The sequence below is a fragment of the Vigna angularis genome, chromosome 7 (genome assembly GCF_016808095.1).
Source record: "Vigna angularis cultivar LongXiaoDou No.4 chromosome 7, ASM1680809v1, whole genome shotgun sequence".
Taxonomy (NCBI): Eukaryota; Viridiplantae; Streptophyta; class Magnoliopsida; order Fabales; family Fabaceae; genus Vigna; species Vigna angularis.
This window is the reverse complement of record NC_068976.1, coordinates 12,473,688-12,487,997: the sequence shown is the minus strand read 5'-3', so window position 1 is coordinate 12,487,997 and position 14,310 is coordinate 12,473,688. Positions and strand designations below refer to the sequence as shown.

Here is a 14,310-nt window from a genome sequence, read left to right as displayed (position 1 = left end):
GTGTGGCTGTGTGTGTGGCTCTGTGTGTATGTGTGTGCGTGTGTCTGTGTGTGTGTCTGTGTCTATATGTGTGTGTCTGTGTGTGTGTTTGTGTGTCTGTGTTTGTGTGTCTGTGTCTGTGTCTGTGTCTGTGTCTGTGTCTGTGTCTGTGTGTATGTCTGTGTGTCTGTGTGTGTGTTTGTTTGTGTGTGTGCGTGTGTCTGTGTGTGTCTGTGTTTGTGTGTGTGTGTTTCTATGTGTGTGTGTGTGTGTTTCTGTGTGTGTGTGTGTGTGTGTTTGTGTGTGTCTCTGTGTGTGTGTCTCTGTGTGTGTGTCTTTGTGTGTGTGTCTCTGTGTGTGTGTGTGTGTCTGTGTCTGTGTCTGTGTGTGTGTTTGTGTCTATGTGTGCGTGTGTATGTGTGCACGTTAGTGTGTGTGCGTGTGTGCGTGTGTGTGTGTGTGTGTGCGTGTGTGTGTCATTAGTGTAGAAAAGGCCTTACACAATAGGTCTGACGTCTAGATAGACGTCTGATCCATACAAGTCTGACGTCTATATAGACGTCTGACATTATAGATCAGACGTCTAAAACTTTGCCGTATTTGATTGAATCTAAAACGTCTCAGGTTGCTCCTGGCTCATGGTGATTCGAGTTTACAACTTTATATTTTAGTTGAAGAGAATATATTATACATTTTTTTTTGTATTGGATGGTTTTAAAAACGTAGTGGAGAGGAGTGCAAAATGCAAGAAATCGCTGCCCAAGAACACCGCCCAAGGACACGAGCAAAAATGCACCAAAACCCAACGAAAACGCATTTTAATCGGTTCAAATGAAAGATAATTCATCAAATAGTGATGTAATCGTAGTAAAATTAATTTAAAATGGTGCAAAAGTGAGAAAACGAACATGAAAAGTGTAACCTGTAGAGAGAAAATGCGAGGAAGATGATGAACATTAAGTGTGTGTAACTGCTGCCTCGTGTTCGCGATGTTTTATTGCAGCCATACAGACGTCGGTTCCCCCCACATCAGACCTCTATATGGCTGTAGAAGTCAGATTGGCGGGATCGGACGTCTAAATGGAGTTAAAAAGTGACGTTTTAGATTTCAAAAATCAGTATATAGACGTCGGTTCCCCCACATCAGACGTCTATGTGGCTGTAAAAGTCAGATTGGCGGGATCGGACGTCTAAATGGAGTTAAAAAATGACTTTTTAGATTTCAAAATCAATATATAGACGTCGGTTCCCCCCACATCAGACATCTATATGGCTGTAGAAGTCAGAATTGCGGGATCGGACGTCTAAATGGAGTTAAAAAGTGACTTTTTAGATTTCAAAAATCAATATATAGACGTTTGTTCCCTCCACATCAGACGTCTATATGGCTGTAGAAGTCAGATTGGCTGGATCGGACGTCTAAATGGAGTTAAAAAGTAAATTTTTTTATTTCAAAAATGAGTATATAGATGTCGGTTCCCCCACATCAGACGTCTATATAGCTGTAGAAGTCGGATTTGCAGGATCAGACGTCTAAATGGAGTTAAAAAGTGACTTTTTAATATGGTTGTTTTGTTTACGAAAAATGTCACAGAGTCATTTTTTACGTTAGATATTTGAGGATCGAACGTCTAAAAGGTAACGTTAAAGGCCTTTTTTGCCTTAATATATATATATATATATATATATATATATATATATATATATAAAGATTCTATAATTTCTCATATATTAAAACAATTACATGTGTATAAATTTACACAAATTATAATAATATTTAAATTATAACTAATACAATATTTGATTGTCTAATATTTGATTGTCTAATATTTGTTAATAGAATTAATATTTGACATATCTTAAAATCCCCCACTTATAAAAAAGAGTACAAAATAGATTAAGTATTTTAATTTACTAGTTTACTTATGTCCGTTCCGCATAACCCGTAATGCATCATCATAACGTGTGTTTTTTTCTAAGAAACTTGCTTATTTATGTTTCTTTTTCATCCAAAATTAACTCGCTTAATATAAAAATTAAAGTTTGTTTAAGATGAGACTGAAAAAACATGTTTTTCTTTTTTTTTTCCTTAATGACGGCTTATGCATATGCGAACTTAAATGAGTTTATTCATTGGCATATCCAACTCTAGTTTCATACAATGAGAATGATAGCAGCATCAAGGAGTTATTTGAGATTTATGAATAAGCACCAACTAAATTCAAACCAATTAAGTATGAGATAAGTTATCCTCAAAAGCTGATTGGACCTTATCATGCACAATAAGTTCTCAGTAAAGGTGCTGGCTCATTCGAAACTTTATGAGGCCTGTCAATCAATAAATTATTAACTTGAACTTACTCTTTATTTCTTTGTAATAATCTAAACAAATCATGGTAATAAGTGGTGCAAGTTCAACCCAACGTTTATGCATTGTTATAAGTGATGCCATTTTTATTTTAAAATCATTATGACGTACTCATTTGCATCGCAATTAGAGCTGTCAAAACTGGTAATCCGGTTCGATCCGGTTCCGGCGCACCACGGGTTGATCACTTAGTGAGTCAATCCAACTTGACTTACTTCTTAGCGAGTTGAAAAAATTCGAATCTGACCTGATCCATCACGGGGTTGGTGGGTTAAATTACTCTCATTTAATTATAACTTTTCTTTTTAAAATAAAAAATTACAATTTTTTTAATTCAAATTTAAATAAATGTCACACTAAAATGATGTTAAACTCCAAAGACAATTTAAAATAATAAAAAAAGTATCATACAATCTAAGCATAATCCAAAAACATGTACAAATGGTGAACAAATAAGTTTTTAATATTGATAATTTTTGTATCACTTGTCCATTTATAATATTAGAGTCTTAAATAGATAAATCTATAATATTTTTCTCTTTTGAAACATCTTCTTTATCATCGTCTACAATATAATAAAAAAATGCTACTAATAATATTAAAACACAAAATAAAAAATAATTAAATTAAATTAGGTGGGTTGGTGAGCTAACCCGGCTCACCATGGTTTCAACCCGGTGAACCGGATTCTAAGTGAGGCAGATTGAAAATTAACCCGCATAAAAAAATTACATTTTTTTCAAACCCAATCCAACTTAAACTCGGTGAGCCGAATTGGCTTACGGGCTACAACATCCTGCACCTTCATTTATGCAAACAAACTCAAGATTTCTAACAAGATTTCAAAATCGGATGAATACTAACAAAATTGAAGTTCAAAATCATGTAACATTTAATCAAAACTGAATTTCAGATTAACAACACAAATTTCACTCTTCACCAAAGTTCGAAACTGAATATCAAAAAAACCAAATTTCAAAATCATCTTTGCAGCGTAGCTATTTTATATTTTAAGTTTCTGATAGAAAGAAGTGTAACACCAAGTCAAGACCTTAGTCGATTTCTAATTGATTATAAAAAAACTACTTTTGTTCCCTAGAAATGCTAACTTTGTTTTTAGGAAAATTTGTATTTAATTAGAGAGAGTTGTTCCCACCATCACCATTAGAGCTGTCAAATGAGCCCCTTTAATAATATTTGGCCCTAACCCATGTGGGTTGGGGCCAAAAAAGTCCACAGGGCCAAAAAAACTCTTTATTAAAAAAGCCCACAGGGCTAAAAACCCCTAAAGCCCTATAGGCCAGGGCCAGCCCATGGGCTTTCCTTTTTACAAAATTTAACGTCCAGAAACATAACATCATCATACAAGTAATCACAAATAATGTGTATTTTTTATCCAGCTTTCATTTTATTTTTGTTAGTAATAACTTATAACCATAATTGATTCATGTGTAATTATATTTTTTTACAAATAAAATTAATTTTCTACTTCATAACTGTTTCTATATTAATTAGTTTAATAATAATGCTTTTATACAATTATTCCTTATGTTACTACCGAGGGCAGGCAACCGACCGCAGAAAGTGTTCTACCGAGGGTAGGTAGCCGACCGCGGGGTTTGTTACTACCGAGGGTAGGCAGATGAGTGTCGTGTGCCTCTACCGAAGGTAGATAACCGGTCGGATGTGTCATAACACAGCCGATCGGGCAAACGCAAGGAGAATAGACTGATCGGTAAAATCAGTCCGACCGATGATACTTCGCAGGTCAATGAACCGATCGGTAAAATCAGTCCGACCGATGATACCTCTCAGATCAGTGAACCGATCGGTTAGATCAGCCGTTAAGGTAATTAATGGTAATAACTGCCGGGAAGTTAATGAGGATAATTATCATTTATTGATAATTAATAGTCATTCATTGGTGGTTAATGAGTTAGACCCAACGGTAAGCTCTTTATAATTTATAAATATATTTCTGGCAAAGGAGACAGGTAACTTAACTTAACTTTTAACTGAGAACTTGAACTTAGAGCTCTCATATCTAAATCTTGATTACAAGATTATTACGCTAAAGTCACAGACTTGAGCGTCGGAGTGTCTTTTGCAGGCACCCTCCCCCGCGGCTCGGACAAGGAGAAGAGAGAAGACAGCACAGTTGGACGTCGGAGCTGACAACGTTGAATGTTTTGGATTAGGGTTCTAAATCCTGCCGAAACATTTTGGCGCCCACCGTGGGGCCGAGCGACATCCCACTAAAACTGCAAGAAACCAAGACGAGCGTTCGGTCTCGACATTGCTACTTTGGATCAACACCGGAAACTTTCAATAAAGTAATACACTACATGAATCATCATCCCTACGTGAAATTTCATCAAAAAGATAAGTATTTTTGTCTCGTACGAAACAATTACAATAAAAATTCAATGGTCAAATTGATAAATACAAAATTCATTTTAGTAATGTTTACGTCGCATTTTCCACTGAGAAATATTGCCAATATATGGATCTTTATCATCATACAAGGCCAAACCAATTGGAACTTTCAAAATATACAAAATAATGATCCGGTATCAGGATATACCCTATTATTTCACTTTTGTTTAACTCCTTTATTTGATTCCAGCTTTCTCAAATCAAACCTTTTATTTATCAAATAAATAATTATACGTAATACCACTGGAGTTTCATGTATTTGTACTTTTATATATAATATTATGTGATTCTTTGAGCCTGGGCTTTTGGGCTAAATAATTTTTTAGGCTTTGCTGCCAAAGTTTCTGTCGATTCTACAGGTTGCTCTCTAGTGACCATATTCATGAACGTGGTGACAGGTCGTTCCCTCCGTAGTTGGTACCACCAAGCCAGACGTGGCCCATTTTTTATTCACAAAGGATGCGCCCAGGGGCAACCACCTCAACCGCCACCGCGAGAAAAACCCTCCATCATGAATTAACAGAGAACCCAAAGAACCTGAAAACCCAAATTGCTATTCTGGAAGAAAGAGGAGAAGGAAGCTTGTGCCGCGAACTAGAACAACCATCCGGTCAGGGCTACTAAAGCTCGATGAAGGCGTTTAGATGGAGAGCTCCATCAGCCGGGCTACCATTCTCACAATTGGAAGATGTGAAAATCTGATGTGCTAGAGATATTGAAATCCTCCAAGTGAAGTTCCTTCACACATATACATATTATAGACGATTCAGAGCGCGATTCCAAATTCCTTTCTCTTTCTTCAATGGCGTGAGTCCGTTTGCAGGAGGAGGGCTCCGACGTCTCATTATCCTAAATTTATTTTATTATTCTTTATTTAATAATCTAATTTAATTCAATATCCGATTGAATGCGTTGGTTACCACAAATCCGGCGGGGACCGTGCAGCTGGCGACCTTGGTGGCCTTTGCATCAACGGCCGCTTACTCATTCTGGTCCCTCCATTAACCCGCTCTTCACTGATGATGGCCTTTCCATGTTCATCGCCTGACCGAACGGCATCTATGAATGCCAAATCGAGCATCGCGCCAGGAACCCCGAGGTTGCCCTTACCTGGGTCATCTGTCACGCCGTTCGGTTGAACCTCCCGACATCCGCCGTGCCGAGCGGCCAGACTTCCTCGACGATGATCGTGCATCACTGCTTTCCATCTTTGTTAACATTTCCCCTTTTTTATTGTCATTGATTTTTGATTGACTTTACTGGATTTAATTATGAAATTGAAGAACACCTCCTTCGGCTCATCCGGTTTGGGGAAATTTCCAAGACCATTTCAGAAATTGCTTCCGGCGCCACCTTCGTCAATCTCGAGGACCACATTTGTGCGAGATCCATGTGAGGTCGCTGGAAGTGGGTGCGGAGGTTCCCGCTGTGGCCGTGGTAAGCGTCGAGCTGCATCGGATGCGGGCTTGGATATCACGGTTGCAGGCAGCGTCTAGAGGCGACTTGAGCCAATATTCTTATTTACTCAGATTGATTTCAGAAAAAATGAGTAATTATTGCTTATTTTCTAAAAACATGTTATGTTCTCCTACTGCTTCCTTTGCTTGTCTCATGAATTATTGTGACGTTCAACAACTAAAATGAGTGGAGAAGCAAAAATGCGTAGACAGAGAGAAGCAAGCAACCGTTAGCTTCCAACTATACCCAAGAAACGTCGGACGACTACATGAGATGGGGTTTCGATCTTTGGGAGAAATGGATGTTTTTATTTAAACATAAATTATATTTTTGTTATCTTGTAGGTCATAAGACTCTAAAGCAGGTATATCAAGGCCGAACGGTCTTACTTGCTCGTGCGTCTCACCTCAACATTTTGATCGAGCGGTCTTAGTTGATCGTGCGTCTCGCCCCAACAATTTGTCCGAGTGGTCACGTCCGGCCTCAACATTTTGGCCGAACGGTCTTACTTGCTAGTGCGTCTCGCCCCAACAATTTGTCCGGCATCAACATTTTGACCAAACGGTCACGTCCGGCCTTAACATTTTGGCCAAACGGTCTTACTGGCTAGTGCGTCTTGTCCCAACATTTTGCCCGATCGGTCACGTCTCGCCTCGACATCTTGGACCGAGTGGTTACGTCCGGCCTCGTCATCTTTGATCGAGCGGTCAAGTCCGGCCTCGTCATTTTTGACCGACCGGTCACGTCCGGCCTCAATATTGTTGACGGAGCGGTCACGACCGGTCTCAACTCAAACTAAATTCAGCTACAGTTTTCTAATCGTTCGAAATTTGTATGTTGTTTTTTCTTCGGTGCAGATAACAGGACTCTGTATACAAACTACTTGGCACACCTTGAGCAACCGAGCGGGTGAGACAGTCTCTTCGTGAGCTCTCACACCGAGCGGGTGAGACAGTCTCTTCGTGAGCTCTCACACCGAGCGGGTGAGGCAGTCTCTTCGTGAGCTCTCACCTTCGTCTTAGGGCACGCTTCTAGAGAGCTCCTAAGACCTAAACCAAGCGGGTGAGGCAGTCTATTCGTGAGCTCTCACACCGAGCGGGTGAGGCAGTCTCTCCGTGAGCTCTCACCTTGGTCTTAGGGCACGCTTCTAGAGAGCTCCTAAGACCTAAACCGAGCGGGTGAGGCAGTCTATTCGTGAGCTCTCACACCGAGCGGGTGAGGCAGTCTCTCCGTGAGCTCTCACCTTGGTCTTAGGGCACGCTTCTAGAGAGCTCCTAAGACCTAAACCGAGCGGGTGAGGCAGTCTCTTCGTGAGCTCTCACACCGAGCGGGTGAGGCAGTCTCTTCGTGAGCTCTCACCTTGGTCTTAGGGCACGCTTCTAGAGAGCTCCTAAGACCTAAATCATGCGGCAAAGCAAGCTCAAGCAAGCTCTTTTGTGAACTCTCGCCTTGGTCGGGGAACTATTAGCGCAAAACCCGCTCGGGAGATAAAGAACGCATGCTAGCGTGAATATAAACTCAGGTAAAATCTACTACCGATCGATATAACTTTATAAACCCAACGCAATATCAAATTTTGCTAGGGCTTGGGGGGCTTATGTTACTATGGGCTCATAGCCGACCGATCGGTAAGATCAGTCCGACCGATGATACTTCGCAGGTCACTTCAAACCCTACGCAAATGTACTTTGCTAAGGCTTGGGGGGCTGGTGTTACTACCAAGGGCAGGCAACCGACCGCAGAGAGTGTTGTACCGAGGGTAGGTAGCCGACCGCGGGGTTTGTTACTACCGAGGGTAGGCAGATGAGTGTCGTGTGCCTCTACCGAGGGTAGATAACCGGTCAGATGTGTCATAACACAGCCGATCGGGCAAACGCAAGGAGAATAGACTGATCGGTAAAATCAGTCCGACCGATGATACTTCGCAGGTCAATGAACCGATCGGTAAAATCAGTCCGACCGATGATACCTCTCAGATCAGTGAACCGATCGGTTAGATCAGCCGTTAAGGTAATTAATGGTGATAACTGCCGGGAAGTTAATGAGGATAATTATCATTTATTGATAATTAATAGTCATTCATTGGTGGTTAATGAGTTAGACCCAACGGTAAGCTCTTTATAATTTATAAATATATTTCTGGCAAAGGAGACAGGTAACTTAACTTAACTTTTAACTGAGAACTTGAACTTAGAGCTCTCATATCTAAATCTTGATTACAAGATTATTACGCTAAAGTCACAGACTTGAGCGTCGGAGTGTCTTTTGCAGGCACCCTCCCCCGCGGCTCGGACAAGGAGAAGAGAGAAGACAGCACAGTTGGACGTCGGAGCTGACAACGTTGAATGTTTTGGATTAGGGTTCTAAATCCTGCCGAAACATTTTGGCGCCCACCGTGGGGCCGAGCGACATCCCACTAAAACTGCAAGGAACCAAGACGAGCGTTCGGTCTCGACATTGCTACTTTGGATCAACACCGGAAACTTTCAATAAAGTAATACACTACATGAATCATCATCCCTACGTGAAATTTCATCAACAAGATAAGTATTTTTGTCTCGTACGAAACAATTACAATAAAAATTCAATGGTCAAATTGATAAATACAAAATTCATTTTAGTAATGTATATAATCTTGTCGAAATTTGACCATTCAAGTTCTCAGTTAATAACTATTATAATTTTTATTACCATTAATAATCAAAACAAAATTTGGAAATTAAGGTGTTTCGACAGGATTTATTATAATAATTATTATAATTTTTATTTATTTTATATGTTAATAATTAAATACAATAATAATTTTAATTTTAGTATTATAAATTATAACATTATATTTATTTAAAAATATTGTATCTATTATTTAATTATTTTTTATTACAATCGGCTCAATTATGATAAATAATTCAATAAAATCGATCTTTATTGGATAAAGATAAATCTGATTTTAGAATATTAATTTATCTAAAAGGTTAGAAAAAAATATGATTTTATAACCACTAGGATTACATCTAGATGTTGTATACTAACATATATGATATTTATAACAATTTTGCCTAACAAGGATTTTCACTAAAAAGTTAGTTCTTTTATTATGTGAAATTAATTTTAAAGTTTGTGGTTTAATTTTTTAATGTATATATATCTATACAAAACATTCAACAAAAGAATTTTATATGACAAACTATAAAAAATAAAAATTTTACACTGATATTAAAAATTCATCCAATCAGTATATTTGAATTTAAAATCTATCCATAATTAATATTTCAAATATTTATATAGATATCAGAATTCGATTATTGAAAAATGGAATTTTCAACTGTGTTACTTTTATAATTTCTTTTTTGAAATTTTTTTCATTTTCTTTTAAATAAAAATAATAATAAAAATTTTCTTTTTTAACTTTCCAAAATAATAAAATTATATATTTAAAATATACTTATAATTAAAAAATTATTTTAAATAATTTTTTATAAAATCAATATTTATACATTTATATTTAATTAAAAAGATATTAAATATCATGTAAATTTTGGAAATTATTGAACTTGTAAAGTAAATAAAAGAAATAACTAAAAAAACATTAAAAGTGAATTAATTTAGTTTGGGGCCTAGCCCCATCCTAACTCTACCCCAACCCACTTTATGTGGGGCTTTAGGGGTTGGGGCTTTTAAAAAGCCCCCTATTAAACGGGCTAGAAAATTTGGGCTTGATTTTAGAAGGGGTCAGGGTCAACCCATGGACCAGGGACTCAAATGACACCTCTAATCACCATGCATCACTCCCTCCATCTCCCCGTTCCCTTTTTGTCCTCAATAATATTTAATTTCTGTTTTTATTTTATAACCCAACAACCAACCACTTTCTTTAGTGGTTCCACTACTATATCAATACATCTACATAATAGTTCACTGATTCCGTTAAATGAAATCCTTTTGAATCTTTTTCTCTCTCTAATTTTTGTTTGTTAAAACTGTGGTGGTGTAGCGTGGGGATATTGTAGTTTGTTTGGTTGGAGATAACATTGATTCGTTGTGGTGTAAGAAGGTTCTCCAATGATTAGAGAAAGTAACAAAAAAACTTTGGAGTGGTGCAAGAAAGAGAAGGGACAGGATGGGAGAGCTTCGTCTGGTTGTTGAAGGTGGTCCGCATTCTTTACATTTTTTATTAATATATAAACCTATCACTGTAACAAATGTGGGTATTCGCTGGAGTGTTAAAAGAATATCAACATCCGTAAACAGATATCAACATCCGTTCAAGACCAAATAGAAAACCATCACTGTAGCTCAAAGAAAACAAAATACACCAACTATTAATAACAACCAAATTTAAATATTATGTTCATCAATGCTGACATTGCTTGTAAGAACTACACCACCATGTTCTCTTCCCCTAAGCTTGGTCACTCCTCCCCTTTCTTATGAGTGAAAAATACCTAAGATATAATAATGAAAGAATTTTATAAGAAGAATTAAATTAATAGGAAAGGCTTCATCATCACTTATTTTAATATATGTTCTCAAATAAGTTCGATAGATATATATTACTATATAATTTAAAAACATATAAAGAATAATCAATAATTAAAAAATAAATGAAGAACTAAAGTATATTTTAGTAATAGTGAAGAACAAACTATTATTAAAGATAAATTCAAATAAAATTCATATAAAAAAATTTATACTAACCAGTATTGTTATGCAACTTGTTTGATCTTAACGAAAAGGATTCATGTTGATGACCACCACAGCATGAAGTCGATATCTCAAGTCATAAAGAAACTTGAAGAAAGCATGTCTCAACTTTTTGTTTAAGAAAATAGCGCAACAAACTCCTAAAAAGCCTGTCACAAATCCGGATTTCATTCCTATATAAAACCATGGCAAAAATTCAGATTGATTTCCGTCTTCGTGTTCTGTGTCTTTATGTTTATCATCCTGAAAGCAGATTTTGGTAAGTGGAGGTCCACAAAGATCATGATTGCCCATGTAACTAAGTGGAGTGAATCCCTGAAGTTGTGTGCCTGATGGTATTTTGCCTATCAAATCATTGAATGACAGGTTTAAGTAACTCAAAAAGGACAATGTGGATAAGCTATGAGGAATTTCTCCCCCAAGTTGGTTTGTTGAAAAATCGAGGGATTCCAAGTTTTTCATATTTCCTATCTCATTTGGTATTTCTCCTGCTAATTTGTTGTTGGATAAATTCAACGAATGCAATCCAATGAGACTAAACATTTGTGGAGGTATTGTTCCGGACAAATTGTTACTTGACATATCAATTAAGGTCATAAAGTGTAGGTTTTTTTCATATTCTAATACTTGACCTTTAGTAACCAATTCAAGACTGTCAGCGCTGAAGTAGTAACGACCAGGACGTAACGAAGGAAATTCAAAAGAAAGTTTGTGGCGTGAGACATTGTTGAAAAGTAGGGTTTTGATATTACCAAAGCAACTGGGTATATCACCGGAGATTGTGTTTTGTGCAATATCCAACACAATGAGGGAAGACATTTCACATATTTGTGTTGAGATTTTACCACTAAAATGATTGGACCTTAATTGGAGAGCCAATACACCTTGAGATATCCAATCTGGTATGTTTCCTGATAATTGGTTATTGCGAACATTAAAGACCAATAGAGAACGACAATTATGCAATGAGGGAGGAATGTCACCATGTAGTTTATTCTCATGCAAATGGAATGAGGTGAGATTAGATAAGAAGCCTAGTGATGGAGGTATCTTTCCTGATAGATTATTGCTTCCCAAGTGAATAGCAACCAAAGATTTCCAATTTTTCCAACAATTCGTAAGTCCTCCAGATAGATTATTAAATGATATGTCCAAATACAACAAATTGTTTTTCCCATTCGACACATTATGACCACATAAGAGGGGAGACAATTCTCCTGATAATGAATTATTTGATAACATGACAAAAACCACGTTTGGTGATAATTGAGGCAAGCAACCTTTCAAACCATTCGATGATAGAGCAATGAATGTAGAGTTCAACAACACATTTGACATGTTCCCGTCAATCAAATTGTCTTGCATTCGGACTTGACTAATTGTTGATACAAAATTCCAAAATTTGTGTGAAGCCTCAAATGATGATTGTAAAATAGTTAAACTTTCAACAGATCGTTGTGTATATAACCACGCAGGAAAGTCAGGATTTGAAAACCCAAGCCATAATTCCTCAAGTTGAAAAGGTGGAATCCAATCCGAGTCAAAGTCAAAGATTAACGTGGAATATGAGTATATATACAATAACTTTAATTTTGACAATTTGGCAAAATTTCTCTCAGACACAACTCCTGTCAATGGATTTGAGGCAACTGACAAGGTAATCAAGGTTGATAGATTTCCCAAATTTGTAGGAATAGATCCAGAAAACATGTTTGCTTCAAGATCAAGAGTTTTTAAATGTTTGAATTCACCTAACCAATCTGGAATGGGTCCATCAAAGTTATTGGCTGGCATAAACAGGTCTTCCAGTTCTCGAAGATTTAACAAATCCTTAGGTAGATGTCCTATTAAAGAATTGTAGCTAAGGTCTAAAATATAGACAGTGGAACTAAGATTGAATAGCCACTTAGGTAACTCTGACCTGAATTCATTGAGAGAAAGATCAAGAACTTGGAGGGCAGTAAAATTAGCATACTGAAGAGACAAACTCAAGTCTTTAAGCACACAATCACACATATTAAGGACTGAAAGTGATGGAAGCATGGTGACTAATTGAAGCCAATTACTTTCCTTGCTAAGATCAATGGCACGGAGGTTAAGATATTCCAGTGAGGAAATATAGGGAAGCCATTTAAGGTTATTGATGTCAAGATTCCAGTTAAGTGATAAATCAAGATGACTAAGAGTTGAAGAGTTGACACACTGACTATGAGAAGAAGTAGCTATAGATAGATTGCGACAATTATGATTATGCAGATAATCAAATTGTAATGCTAAGAAGTCATTGTTTCCCAAATCCAAGTAATCTAAAAATTCCAACTCCACTAACAACAAGGAGAGGTGAATGGAACCTGTAAGGCAATGTGATTTATCGTTTTCGTCCCTGTAACTTGGAAGAGTTGTAGAACATGGGAGAGTGATTCGAGTGACTCTACTAGTGATGTTGCTACAGATGACTCCTTTCCAATGACAACAATCTAATTGAGTGGTCCATGAGGAAAGGACAGCTGAGGGATCTGTAACTCCTTGCTTGAAGTTTAAGAGAGCATGCATATCTTGTTGGTTGCAACGAGTGTCAAAGCTGCACAAGCCAGTGTTGAACATGATTCCCCATAGCAACCACGAAAAAATGATTGCATTTTGAGAGGGAGATGTACTCATGATTATAAGAGAAATTAAATGAACTTTGAAGAGAAATGATTATAAGTGAATGGCTTGATCATAATGGAGAGAAACTATATATTTATAGTGATTGGGGTATTTAATTAATAATCGGATTAAGATGTTTTTTAAAAGTAAATTTGTAACACCAGTGGTTCCTTCCTTTCTCACTTCAAAGTTACTTTGGCGTTGCAAAGTTACTTTACGCGATTGTTTCAATGAATTGAATTTTTGTCTGGAAAAAGAAAAAACATAACTTTTCAAAGCTACTTTAGCTACTTTGGGGTTGCAAAGTTACTTTGGCATCTGAATCATTTCATCATATAGCTTATGAGTTCACCCCTAACCACCCAAAAATGTGAATTTACTGTTATTGATTTACCAATCCAATATAAGAATGTGTTTGTACACGTTATAAGAATGTGTGTATACATTTATATGCCTGTGGTATATATACGTGCATGTGATGGTGGTGTCTGAAAAAGTTATTTGAAATATTTTTTTAAAATTTTTTAATTTCGTTTTTTTAATTTTCTTATTCAAATAATTTATTTTCCTTTCAAAAAAGTTAAATTCAAAAAATAAATAAATTACCTTTTCAATATGTTTTCAAACACAAATAACGATGACAAAAATGTTCATGTTCCTGGATAAAATATGGATTATAATTATATGCTTTAAACGAGTACCCGCAAATAAAAAGTAAC

The 14,310-nt window shown here is 36.7% G+C and overlaps 1 protein-coding gene across 1 annotated transcript; it reads right to left on the bottom strand.

Annotated features, from left to right (window-relative positions):
* Positions 1-10,374: 10,374 nt before the first annotated feature.
* Positions 10,375-13,635, bottom strand: LOC108336986 (receptor-like protein EIX2). The gene is made up of 2 exons (XM_017573425.2): positions 10,937-13,635; positions 10,375-10,683 (listed from the first exon to the last, which is right to left on the bottom strand). Exon 1 carries the CDS (start codon positions 13,601-13,603, stop codon positions 10,964-10,966), a length of 2,640 nt encoding a protein of 879 aa, XP_017428914.1. The 5' UTR covers positions 13,604-13,635; the 3' UTR covers positions 10,375-10,683; positions 10,937-10,963.
* Between the last annotated feature and the right edge of the window lie 675 nt (positions 13,636-14,310).

Coding starts and splice junctions, on each gene's coding strand:
- LOC108336986 (XM_017573425.2), bottom strand. CDS start 13,603: ATGAGTACATCTCCCTCTCAAAATGCAATCATTTTTTCGTGGTTGCTA.